General features: G+C 42.8%; 1 protein-coding gene across 1 annotated transcript in view; it reads left to right on the top strand.

Moving 5' to 3' along the window:
• LOC137377250 (mucin-6-like) overlaps positions 1 to 13463 on the top strand; it is a 268629-nt gene that overhangs the window by 69587 nt on the left and 185579 nt on the right. Inside the window, exons 8-10 of the mRNA XM_068046793.1 lie at positions 419 to 523; positions 1997 to 2069; positions 5716 to 5853. Of these exons, the coding sequence (XP_067902894.1) occupies positions 419 to 523; positions 1997 to 2069; positions 5716 to 5853 (316 nt within the window). The remainder of the gene's footprint in view (positions 1 to 418; positions 524 to 1996; positions 2070 to 5715; positions 5854 to 13463) is intronic.

The raw sequence follows: 13463 nt of genomic DNA, 5'->3' as shown, positions 1-13463 counted from the left end.
TGACTGGGGAAAACAGTGACACTGAATACTTCGCACCCACTTTTGAAAGGTGAAATTTGAAGGTGGGGGCGGGGGGAGGGGAGATGCCGAAAGTTTCATTTCGGTTACCAACAAGTACCCACATGGCTTTGGATCTTTACTGCTTAATTCGGGTTATAACAGCGAAGCACTTCCATTGAAATAGATGCCTTTATTCACGTGTGATAATCCCTAATGAATACTCAAACCTAGTAAATGCCTAATAAGTTATATCAACAACAGAGTTCAAAACATGCCTTTCAAAATAATAATTCATGGATGGATGAATGAATGACTAACTAATTAGATAGGTGTAGGAATAACCTACACTGAGTGTGTAGTTAATGATATTTTTCTGTAATCAGCTCATTAACAAGTGACTGATATTTTGTCCCTGCAGAGTCCCATGATACCTGGCAATGGACACATAGAGGTACAATTTGAGAAATCTGGTGTGAAGCCCACAGAAACCTCTTTAAGTGCCATAATTTACACCAGTGACAAGGTGAGCATATTAGTGCAATAGAATAGATGAAAATAAGAATGTTTGAAACAAGGGAAAACCGTAATGGATTCTCAAATTTTACAGATCAGAAGAAAGCCATTCAGCCCTTTCACATCTATGCCAGCTCTCTGAAAGACCTCTACATTTATTCCCATTCCTCTATTTATCCACTTCCCTTTAACAAGCTATAATAGGTTCTACTTCAACTGCTGATTCTGGTGGATTATTCTACACCCTAACAAAACTCTATACAAAAATAACTCCTCAGGGGGACAAATTCGGGTGCGCCCGTTTTTGCATAGCTCAGCCACACAGGGTTAACAGCCTCTGCTCAAATGAGGAGGTCCGAGGAGCCCCGAATTGTGAGCTTCAGATCTCATTGTAGTATAGCTGGGACTGTAGTCGCAGCCCAAATAGTTTAGTGCACCAGTTTCAGATAAATGATCATATTTGGTCACAGAGATGTGCTGCAGTAATGGTTGGGCCTATGGGTTCATGATTAGGGCTCCGGGGGCAATCGGGTAGGGAGATCACAGACCTCAGAAGTACTGTTGGTGGGTCAGGAATGCTGATGGGAGGGCTAGCAGACTGGGGTCTAAGCCAGGATGGGGTTTGGGGCCAGGGTGGGTGTCTTGCCAAGCCAGCAATTGTGGGGAGGATGGGGGAGGGGGTTGTTACTGGAGGGTTGGGATTAGAAAGGAGTTTGACAAGCTCAGGACCAGGAGTGGTGGTGATTATGGTAAGTACTTACCTTTTCTTACTTGTCTGATGTTTTAGAGTTAGGTTTCTTGAAGGCGTCCAGAACTGGCGCTGGTAACCTCAGGACAAATCAAAGTTGCAGCAGACGTCAGAGGGCATTAGGTCCCTCATTTGACCATGCAAATAGATGCGAGTAAAGGACTCATCTCATTAGTCCTTTACCAAGATGGCGCCCTGTGCACTTCCCATTGGATGTTTGTGGGGGTATACTTTTCAATCTTTATATAACCCATTGTAGCACCGAAAAAAAGAGTGCTACATGTCCTAATTTCACTCCCTCGTCTTCTCCCTTTGTTCATTTGGTGAAGATCATAAACTTATCGAAAGTTCTCATAATTGAGAGAACCTCTATAAGATCATATCTGAACCTTCTCTATATGAAAGAAAAGTGCCCATGTTTCTCAGGTCCCTGCTTTTAACCAAAGCTTCAGATTCTTGGTGTACTCTCAGTGAAAAACTCTGCATCCTCTCAATGACCTTGACATCCTTCCTAAAGTAAGGCACCCAAAACTAGATACAGTATTATAACTACAGCCAAACCATTGATTGCCTATAGAGGGATTCTGAGGGTGAGGACTTGTCTGTAGAGAGGGCCTGAGGGTGAGACTCTGTCCATAGAAAGAGTCCTGAGGATGAGGCTTATTTTATAAAAGACTGCTTATAAAAGTTTCCATGTAGCAGATGCCTTTGTTCAACAGTGGTATTGTTTCACAGATAAAAATTACCTTCCTGAAACTGGGCATGGTATACGTGAATAATCACATCCAGAGTCTACCCTTCCTGAAAGGTAAATACATATTGATTTAGTGCTGCTAATCTAGCAATAGTTCCCAAAACACACAAGTGACCAAGTGCCGAACTGGAATAGGGGGAAGGTAAAGGGAGCTGACTAAAAGCAATGTCGAAGAGGTAGTTTTTGAGGAGGTTTTTGAACAGTCGGGAGAGATATTCCAAGACTTCCTACTTTACATAAGCAGTTCCAGAGCCATGATAGCTGAAGGCTTTACCACTGATGGTGGAGTGGCGGGAGGGAAGGATGCACTAACAGCACTGTCAGTGTACCTACTTCACATGGACTGCAGTGGTTCAAGAAGGGAGCTCACCACCACCTTCTCAAGGGCAATTAGGATGGGTAATAAATACTGGCCTAGCCAGCGATGCTCAGATCCCATGAATGAATATTTTAAAAAAAATTGGTGGACAGTGCAGGATAGATGCTGGTGGTAGAATTCTGGGTGAGTTGAAGTCAGTAATGGGTTTGGCTCAGGAGTCTGGCGAGGCCTTTTCAGAAAGTAGTTGAGGTGAGGGCAAAGTAAGGGTAAAGGCAGATAATATTATGACAATGGGAATATGTGGTCTTGGTGAGGTGAGATTTTAAGCTTAGCTTGCAGTTCAACGGGACATCAAAGTTTCTGACTTAAAAACAAGAAATGCTGGAATCACTCAGCAGGTCTGGCAGCATCTGTGGAAAGAGAAGCAGAGTTAACGTTTCGGGTCAGTGACCCTTCATCGGAACTCAGTTTCTGACTGTCAGGCTCAGTTTAATTGAGCAGCTGTGGAAGAGGAGTGAGTTAGGAGCCATGGTACAGTTTCTGATTGGGACTGAAAAGTATTGCTGCAGTCTTGCTGTTACTCCACTGGAGAAAGGTTCAGGTCGTGAGCCAGTTAAAATCAGAGAGAGGTGGGCAATATAATCAAAGTCAAGAAGTAAAGTTGTGTTCATTAAAACTGCATTAGGAAATGTCTTAGGCCTGATTAAACAGTCAGGCAAAGTAGCCTGGCATGTGTAGTTTAGGTCTGTCCAAGAGTAGGATACTTTTCAGAAGGTATTTGATCTTATTATCCACACTGTGATGCACTTGTTAATAATTCCAGAGTATTATTTATAATATCATTTGCTTATGTGAATGATTTTACTTTTGCCTAGTGTCTGTTATAATTAACACTGGTACTTTGTAAACCTTTTCTCTGTATTCACCCAATAACATGTCCCACTGACTCAGATCACCTCGAAACACAGCATTGCAAAAATCTCAACATAACAGTGAGGAAACACGGACTGAAGCACGACACAGGGAACCTAGACAAGACAGATTAGTTCTGACTTGATGTACCAGTTGCTGAAGATATGAAACTATCCACCGCTGGTGCAATGGAAGTGGTCAGCAGAGTAGAGTCAATGATTGGCACTGCTCTTACCGTGTTTGGATCACATTCCTTTCTATGTTATTTTATCCCAGTTTAAACTAATACCTGGATGGAGGGAGTGAATTTCAATGTAGGAAAGTGTGAGGTCATCCATTTTGGATCGAAGAATGATGATCAGAGCATTTTCGAAATGATGAGAAGCTAGGAACTGTGGATGAGCAAAGAGATTTAGGGTCCAAGTACAGAAATCACTAAAAGCTTTTGGACAGGTACAAAAATAATTTAAAAGACTAATAGAATGTTAGCCTTTAGCTCAAGAGAGCTGGAAGATAAAGGGGTGGAAGTTTGTTACAACCATACAGGGCCCTGGTTAAACCCCAGTTCTAGCAATGCACCTCAGGAGGGATATATTGGCCGAAGAGGTGGCACATTGCAGAGTCACCAGAATAATACTGGGACAAAAAGAACAAGGGCGCATAACTGTAAAATTAGAGCTCGGCTGTTCAGCAGTGATAGCTGACAGCAGTTCTTCACACAAATGGTAGTGGAAATCTGGGACTCTCTTCATTTCAAAATTGAAACTGATAGATTTTTATTAGACAAGGATATTAAGGATTATGGAACTAGACCAACATGATGGAGCTGAGGTACAGACCAGCCATGATCATACTGAATGTGGAACAGACTCGTGGGACTGAATGTTCTTGCGTTCCGCAGGGATTCTCCCACTCGCCTGTCGTAACTTTGGCGGAAGTGCTACGGAAACACCAAAGAAATGGAGCGAATGCAGGCAACACTGTTTCCTGGAGTTTGTGAAGCTTCTCTGCTAAAGTTATGATGAATGACTGAAAGAACCCCACACCTCCCTCCCCCACTGCCATACCCCACTCCTCCAATGGAATTTCACTCCCCACCCAAATAGAAGAACTTGGTCTTTGTGAGAAATTGGCAATTTCTACACTCGTCTCAGAAAATGAAGGAGGGAATTGGTTAGAGAAAGATTGACAGCTAATATGAAGGTAGAATAGTATGTTTTTAAACTGTGGCAGTTGCCTTCGGACAGCCATGCCTCTTCCATTTTTCTACATTCCTCTACTTATATGATCGATTTTACTGCCTTCCTTTTACAGTAATCGAGGTAGTACCCCATAAGACTAGAGCAGTCCCTGGGAAGCAATACTTTCCTGCAGCTGGAGCAAGGCATTGAATTATATTTTATGATATATACAGCTATAATAATCTGCAAAATGTAATATCACTGCTGGTTAAACTATACAATACAATATCAATCATGCCAATCTGCTGTCATTATAACGCCACAATCAATAAAAAGGGAATTTGCAAAGATAACACTTTTTCCGTGTATTCTACAGTGTGACCCACTCCGCCATATGCTGTGTGACAGTAACCCATCTCCAAATTCAGGCATTATTAATAAATCACTTCAACTTCACTTGACTGAAATTTATGAGGGCAGCACAGTATTTTAACATATTACTGCCTTGCAACACAAGGTAACAGCAATTGTGTTTATCAATAAAGCACACATCTGTTGCTCATGTGTTAGAATTAGGGCTGCAATTATATTTTTATGAGCTGCATTCTTATAACTTACAGAATTTTCACAACTATGCAACAACACCATCAGAGGGTAGTGATGTACAGCACTGCCCAAGAGGAACGATACACAGCACCACCCAAAACAGATGTCTTTAACCATATACATACTATTCTGCATTGTAAATCACTCATTATGTGGGACGATTATGGCACTGATGTATTTTCATCTATTAATGTAGAAATTCCGATTGGTATATTTAACATACAAACTCTTAACGCTCTTGTTCTACATTCCTATCCTTTATTTTTTAGAGATGCATTAACAAATTAATTTTAACTGTTTTGCAAAAGGAGTGCAAACAGAGCAACACAATACCAATATGTTAAGAGTTTGTTAGTGAACTTTGCTGCTTGGAGTTTTTGCCCTTTAACTCCACACTTGCTTGAGTTCAGCCCCAGGCCTTTCACAGTACAGCTGATGTTCAACAACTGCCTCAAATTGCATTTAACCCTGAATGAGAAGCAGCTGGATTCAGCTTGTCATCTCTTCACAGCAATGTAGTTGAGATCAGGAACTCAGGTGCATGGACAAAGGGGAATTAAGTGTGTTCATACCATTGCCAGGCTCATTATTGCTGTTTGCATCACTGTGTTCCCTTTCTCATGCTCCTTAGTCATTGTTACTGAGAAAAGGGATGGGTTTCAATGGTCTGTATTTCTTTCAGCGGGCATTAAGATTGAGAGAAAGTCTATCACCTGGGTTCAGATGTCCACCAGATTTGGCCTGAAGATGCAGGTTTACTTCAGTCCAGTTTTCCAGGTGTACATTACCATACAGATGAAATTTTTTGACACCACAGATGGTAAGAGATACATTATTGTTTCTATATAATATCAGTGTTTGGAAAGACAATGTCTCCAGGAGACTCTGTAAATACGAAAGAAAGCTTCAAATTCCACCTCATTTCTTACCTGATTCAGCATCCCCCCACCCCCCATGTTTCTTCATCACATTAGCGTTGGAATCTTAAGAGGACTTGTAGGGAAAGGGGTGCATCACTTCAATTAGCAACAGAAAATTCCTAGTGGATTGATGTTAATTGTACAATGACATTGAATAAGACTCATAACATAAATGAAATGTATGGCTTTAAAATCTATTACTGATCTGCAACAAGAATTACAGTTTCCATTTTATTACCAAGTGTTCACAGCACAGAAACAGGCCATTTGTCCCAACAGGCTCATGCGGTGTTTATGCTGCATCTGAGTTTCTCACCCTTCTTCATCCTAAACCATCATTATGTCGTTCTACTCCTTTCTCATGTGGTTATCTAGCTTCCCCTTAAATACATCTCGACTGTTCACCGCAAATACTTCTTGTGATAGCGCGTTCAATATTCTAACTATTGCCTGCATAAAGGCGTTTCTCTTGAATTCCCGTTTGGACTATCATGACTATCATATTTATGGCCCCTAGATCTGGTCTTTCCCACAAGTGGAAACATCTTTGCCACGTCTACCTTATCAAAAGCTTTCATAATCTTAAAGACCTGCATCAGGTAACCCCTCAGTCTTCTCTTTTCGAGAGAAAGGAGTCCTAAGCTGTTCAATCTTTTCTGATTGTTATAAGCTCTCAGTTCTGCTATCATTCTCGTGAATCTTTTATTTTATTTAGAGATACAGCACTGAAACAGGCCCTTCGGCCCACCGAGTCTGTGCCTAATGTGTAGGATTTATACTAATCCTACACTAATCCCATATTCCCACCTGTCCCTATATTCCCCGAACACCTACCTACACTAGGGGCAATTTACAATGGCCAATTTATCTATCAACCTGCAAGTCTTTGGCTGTGGGAGGAAATCGGAGCACCCGTCGTAAACCCACGCAGACACAGGGAGAACTTGCAAACTCCACACAGGCAGTACCCAGAATTGAACCCGGGTCGCTGGAGCTGTGAGGCTGCAGTGCTAACCACTGCCCCTTTATTGCACCTTCTTCAGCCCGTCTATGTCCTTTTTGTAATATGGAACCCAGAACTGTTCAAAATACAATATAATAAATATTATTATTTATATTGTATGCAATGCTTACCTGCTTTCTCATGGTACTTCCATAAAACATATACTGAGGGTCTTTTCTAGTCAGGGATTTGGGGAGGTAGGGGTAGGGGGTGGGGCACTGGGTTTTATTGGACCATAAGTAATGGTAGAGGCAGGTACCCTCAGTCGTCTAACCTCTCACAATCATCAGTCCTCAGACACACAACTCTATAGAACTGTATTGTACTCTCCATCTGAGTTCCGTACATACTGTGTAGCAGTGTTCACTCTAGGGTGCGCAGGCGTGTTGTCATGCAGCAACCCGAAACCCGCAAGCTGCGACCAGGTCAATCCCTTTAAATTACCACACGTGTGCAAAAGATTTAAAGGGGCTCTGCACTTAAGTAAATCACCCACACATTCCACAAAAAAAATTGAGAAGCAACGTTGCTGTGTTAGTCTATGGAGTAATATGTATTTTATTACTCTGTACCCTGTGAGGAGCTGAGGAAGTGGGTAAATTCTTCTCCAGTTCAACAGGTGATAAAACTGACCTTTATCTGTACGTACCCTTCCAACCATCAGTCTTGCTCCAAACCACAGTCACCTAACTCTTTATCAGTTGGGAGTTGAACTTTAGCTCAAGAGTATATTTGGCATATCTGGTCTCTGTGGAGGATACAATTACTTCTCCTCAAAGGTCTTGAACCAAGTTATGTTGTACTCATGACTTTTATTTTTGTGCTCACAACCCAGATTACTAACCTGGTTGCAAGTGCAATATCCACTTTTCATAGCATTGTAACCTTTTCTCTGATATGTAAAAGTTCCAGTTTTTTTACATTTTAGAGCTCTCATTCCTGGAATCCTATTTGTCACTTTCCCCTGGCCTCACACTATTGCAGAGCATAGAAATCAAAGGCACAAACTATGAAGAATCTTTCAACAAAGATGATAAAAACAGCTTATATTTATATAATGCCGTAAACATGAATTTACCAGGCCTCTGACATTGGGGGTCGGTGGCAGTGGTGGGCGAGCCTGGAAAATCCCTCCAGGTGAAGCCTGCCATGGGCCTCGACGCCGGGAAGGCTCCGTCACATTTTACCTGCAGCAGCATGTCTCAGGGCAGCTCCCCCGCCACTCGGCAGCAGAGCCTTAATCTAAATACGGTAATGACATTCCCTGCCTTCGGATCTCAGTTTGTGGTGGGGAGAGGGGGGGAGGAGAGAATTTTTTCAGGGCAGGGACGGATGGGGATAGACGTGCAAAAAGCAATGCGATTAGTTGCGGGGATGCTAGGAAGGGATTTATGATCAAAGGGAATAAAGTTCGGGGGGAGGAAAGTCGTGAGTGAAAACTTGCTTTTTTGGGGGGTTAGGACAAATAAAACCAATGGATTATTCATGGGGCGGGGGGGAGAGGGGATTGGAAGTGTTAATAAAATATTATTTCAATTTTCTAACAACCCTGGCTCTAAACATTTAAATGGCACTGAAGGGTCTGAAGCCCTTGGCGGGCACTCCGTCCCCTCCATGCTAATGAGTCGCTGTGCAAAATATCATGCGTGCGACGCGCATTTTTACAAGCTCACCGAGAATGGCTACGAGCTGTTAAAATTAGGCCCAATATGTCTCAAGACACTTATTAGGAGCATTATAAAATAAAATTTGACACTAACCCATCTAAGGAAATCTTAAGGCAGGTGACCAAAAACCTGGTCAAATAGGTATGTTTTAAGGAACGTCTTCAAGGAGGAAAGTGAGGTGGAGAGGCTTAGGGTGGGAATTCCAGAGCTTAAGGCCCAGGCAGCTGAAGGCACGGCCATCAGTGATGGAGTGATTAAAATCAAGGATGCTCAAGAGGCTCAAATTAGAGGATTCCAGATATCTCGTAGGGTTGTGGGGCTGGAGCAGACTTCAGAGAAATGGAGGGGTGAGGCCATTAGGGATTTGAAAACAAGGATGGGAATTTTAAAATTGAGGCATTGCTTAAGTGGGAACCAGTGGAGGTATTAATATTTTAGAAAGCCAGATCGTGAAAAATAGAACTGGAGCTAGTCTTTACACACTTCTATATTTATTTACAGTGTTAGACATTACAAGCATAGACCTCCTTAACCCAACAACCACAGTTTCAGTCTGTGCCTATTTACAGAGGCATGAGTAAATCAGCAGTTAATGCCCATCACCTGCGTATATAATTAAACACAATTAATATAAAATTAACACTATCTATTGCACAGAATCTCAGTTAAAATATTTGATAAAAGGATCCCATAACCACTGTGTCCATAAGAGTCAGTATTCCAGCAGCTAAAGTCCATTTAACAACCTTTCTTATTTTCTTAGCTTCCCAAGCTAAAGGACAACATTTCCCATTTTTACCCATCAGAAATATTATGAAATCAGCTGCACTTGAATACATCTCAAGAAGATTAGCATGCAAACCGTTGCTAAAAATAACTAGCTTCATGTTCTTTGTGTCACCTAAGGATGGGAACTTAAGTACCCATTTCTCCAGATTTAATTTTTTAGTGTTTTATTTGCCCTAAAAACATTCACAATTTAGGGTGTTTCATTATTAACTTAACTCCAACTCATCAAAACTAGCAACCGGTCTAATCTGAGTACCCAACCAGTCAAGCATTGCAATTGCTCTAATTATTCTTTAGATAGAACATCATTTTTCTTTGAGGACTTAGTCAGAGTAACTGGGATGAGAGTAATACTCTCTAAATAGGAATGTTGTTTTCAAGTTATTCAAGACCCACCCTGATTAATATCTAAACCACTTTAAAAGCCCACAAGCCTGACTCCCAATTTTAATTTCTACTCATTTTATTAATAACACAAATCTCAAATTCTGCAGTACCACCCCATAAGAAATCATTAACATGGATAATGACGATGCTTGAAAGTTTTCCTTTTTGATACCAATAATACACTGCAGGATTTACTTTTAGTTGGACACAACAGCAAATTGCGGTGATACGCTCTCATCTCGGCGTACTTCAGGCGCGAATGCGTCATCGCTGAGCCCCCGTGATAGTTCGCGCAGGGGCTCATTTAAATGGAGGGAGCGGAGCAGCTGCTTCCAATGATGTAGAGGGGGCGGCTGCTCGGTCCTGGCAATGCGTCCGGCGGTGCCGAGCAGGTACCGCGCCGTTTGTAAAGGGCTTCAACCCTCCAATGACATTTGAATTTTTAAAGGGATATTATTGTGAATGTGATTTGAAAATTTAAATAAAAGCTGGAGGCTCTTTCAACCCCCCCCCCCCCCCCAATGTTTGTTTTAACTTTATTAACAACTTTATTGCCAACGCAAACTTTCCCCCCAAACCTCGTTACCTTTGCCCTTCAACACCTTCCCACCATCCCCACAGCCAATAAAATGTTTTTCACCGCTCCCCACCACCACCCTGATAGTTTCACTCTTCCCCCCCCCACCCCCTGGCCAATGTCACGCCTCAGAACTCCGAACGGAATTCCAAAGGCACGGGAGTTGTGGCCAGCGGCCGGAATATCAGTGTGGGACGGCCGCCGGGACAAGGTGAGTTGATTTGCATCTTTTGAGCTAAATTTTAATATGGAAATGAAGGCCCTGCCGCTGAGTGGCAGTGGGAGGGGGGGGGTTTCGGGGGGGGGTGGGGGCACACCGAGGCCTCTCTGCCACCGGTAAAATGCGGCGGGGTCTTCTCGATGCCGAACGTCATGGCAGGCCTCTCCCGGAGGAATCTTTCGGGGCCCCCCACCGCTACGACCCCCGACGCTGGAGGGCTCATAAACTTCAGCCACGAGTTTTGGCAAAACAGATCACACCAAAAAATATCCACACCCTGGAAGCATCATTCCAGCCATAGATGCATTTGTTTAGTTTTGAAGGTTTTCCTCTGCAGCTGCTGCTACTTTGGGCAGTATCAGAAAGATTTCTCACTGATATATATATTGCCCAGCAGAAATGCAGCTTTTATATTAATTGTTCGACACTCCATGAATATGTTGACCAAAAGAACTAAAAAGATTTTTAAGGTTTCTTTTGCATCTGTGCGAGAGTCCACATTAACACCTGCATCACCCAGTCGCTCTACAAAACCCCTCGCAACTAACCTCGCTTTAGCCTTATAAGTCCTATCTGCAAGTACTTTTCCATACAAGTCCACCTATGTGACAAAGCTAATTGCCCCTTATCTGGCACCTCAGAATAAACTCCAAACTCTCTCTATCTAATTCCCTTTGTTTTGTTTCTTTTATTAGTTTATCCTCATTTCTTGGCAGCCATCAAAACTTCAGAATCGTGAGCACTTTTGCTTCTAATTCCGAGACTAATCTGTGGCCTTTATTTCATTGCCTAATCTGTTCAAGCAATGGCATGCACTTGTATTTTTATGTTTGTTGGGAATACTACTGTGAGATCTCCCTGTTGCACTATCGGATGCTTTGTGATCGATTTTGACACGAGTCACTTCCAGACCCACGATCAGTATCCTAGTGTCACTATTACTGTGCTTTCTTACTCTCCACTCGTTCACACCATTTTGCCAGTCCTTCTTCACCATCATCCTTAAAGTTCAGCCCGTATTTAACATTTCAGGTAGCGTTTCCTGCACTTCCCACAAATGTCGCTGTTCCTCAGGACCTTCATCACAAAACACGAGCATTTGAGGTATAAGTTGTCTCATTTACTTCTATCAGCTGTAATTAATTTGTAATTAATTCTCATTAATCATGAGGAATGAACCTTAACAGTTTGATTGCCAGTGGATCAGATCAAAGCTCTGCAGTCCTGTCGCATTCAGTCTTGAATGGTGGTGGACGACTACACAACTAACTGAAGGAGAGAGATGGTGGAGTAGTGGTAATGTCACTGAACTAGTCGTCATTGTCGGTTGTCCCTCAATTCAAGGATGATGTCTACTCAAGGTTGCCAGTTTCTGCCATGGGTCTTCAGGTGACTGAACAGGTCGATTCTCGACCCACACATGGGGCAGGATGTCCTACGAGGTGGTGGGATCCAGAGTGCAGGATTTGCTTCCTTTTCTTTCCTTCTCTGCCGCCGCTCTGCTCTGCCTCATGATTAAGGCGTTTCAGATCTCCCACTCAAGACAGTTGTAGTCATATCATCATGGAGCAATTGCAGGATTGTGAAGAAATTTGTTGGACATCCAAATCTTTGGAGAACAATCCAGAGAGCCTCGCGATTTACCGAGTCAAATGCCACGGTGTTGTTCTCAACATTTTTCCTGGATTTGTCGGGCAACAAAGGCCATGCCGGAGGTTCCTCTGGAAGATCTAAAGCCACGTTGTGTCTCTGGGAGATTTCCTCAGCCACAGGAAGTAGGTGATTCAGGAGAATGCGTGTCAGGATTTTCCCTGCTATGGACAAGAAGGAAATACCTCGATAGTTTCCAGAGCATGATTTGTCTCCCTTCTTGAAGATAGTTGCAATTGTCCAATTCTTGAAGTCGGCGGGGAATTTTTTTTCCTCTCAAATCTGTAGGATGAGTGCAGGGACTATTGAATTGAAGACCTCAGCTGGAATACCATCCGGGCCGCAGGCTTTGTTGTTTTCCATCTGTTTGATTGCTTGTTGCAGCTCTCCCATCGATGGTGGTTCATCCATGGAATCTAGCACCGGATACTGGGGGATAGTCTGAAAAGTATCAGCTGCCACTGTGGATTAATGGCTGAGGAGATGTGGAAAATGTTGTTTCTGGCGTTGACGGATGGCATTGTCATCCTTAAGACGAGAGACACCATCCTGTGAGTGAAGGGGATTTTGTCCATTTGACCTTGATCTATAGATGGCCCTGGTGGCTTCAAAAAAGCTTCACATGTCACAATGATCTGCCTATTGTTGGATCTCTTGGGTTTTCTGGTCCACCACTTGTCTTTTATCTTCCAAATTTGTATTTGGGTGTCAGCCTTGTGCTGTTGGAATGCTGCCTTTTTGACCTGTGACCTTGGGTTGTTCTGCCAGACAATGAAGGCTGCTCGTTTTTGTTCCACGAGGTCACATATTTCAGCATCGTTTTCATCGCATCAGTCCTGGTGATGACGATGCTCGAACCCAATGGTCTGGACACAGGAGTCTAGTGTAGCTGACTTTATTTGTTCCCACTGTTCTGAAATTGAGTTGGATATGTGAAGATTTTCCAAATTGATTGTGAGCTGAAATTCCTCTCTTCGGTCGGGCTGTTTTAGGGCTGAGACATTAATCTTCCTCTTGGACTTTTGGGTGTTGTGATGCCTTGGTGCTGGATGGATGTTCATCACCGATCGAGCAAGTTGATGATCTGTCCAGCAGGCATCAGTCCCCTGCATGGATCGAGTGATACAGATATCACTTAGATCTTTGACTTGGACACTGACATAATCCAGGAGGTGCCAGTGCTTTGATTTAGGATGCCTCCATGTGGTTTTGTATTT

Source organism: Heterodontus francisci, chromosome 14 (assembly GCF_036365525.1).
Source record: "Heterodontus francisci isolate sHetFra1 chromosome 14, sHetFra1.hap1, whole genome shotgun sequence".
Classification (NCBI taxonomy): domain Eukaryota; kingdom Metazoa; phylum Chordata; class Chondrichthyes; order Heterodontiformes; family Heterodontidae; genus Heterodontus; species Heterodontus francisci.
Note: the sequence above shows the minus strand (reverse complement) of the source record. Positions and strands in the feature narration are given on the sequence as shown.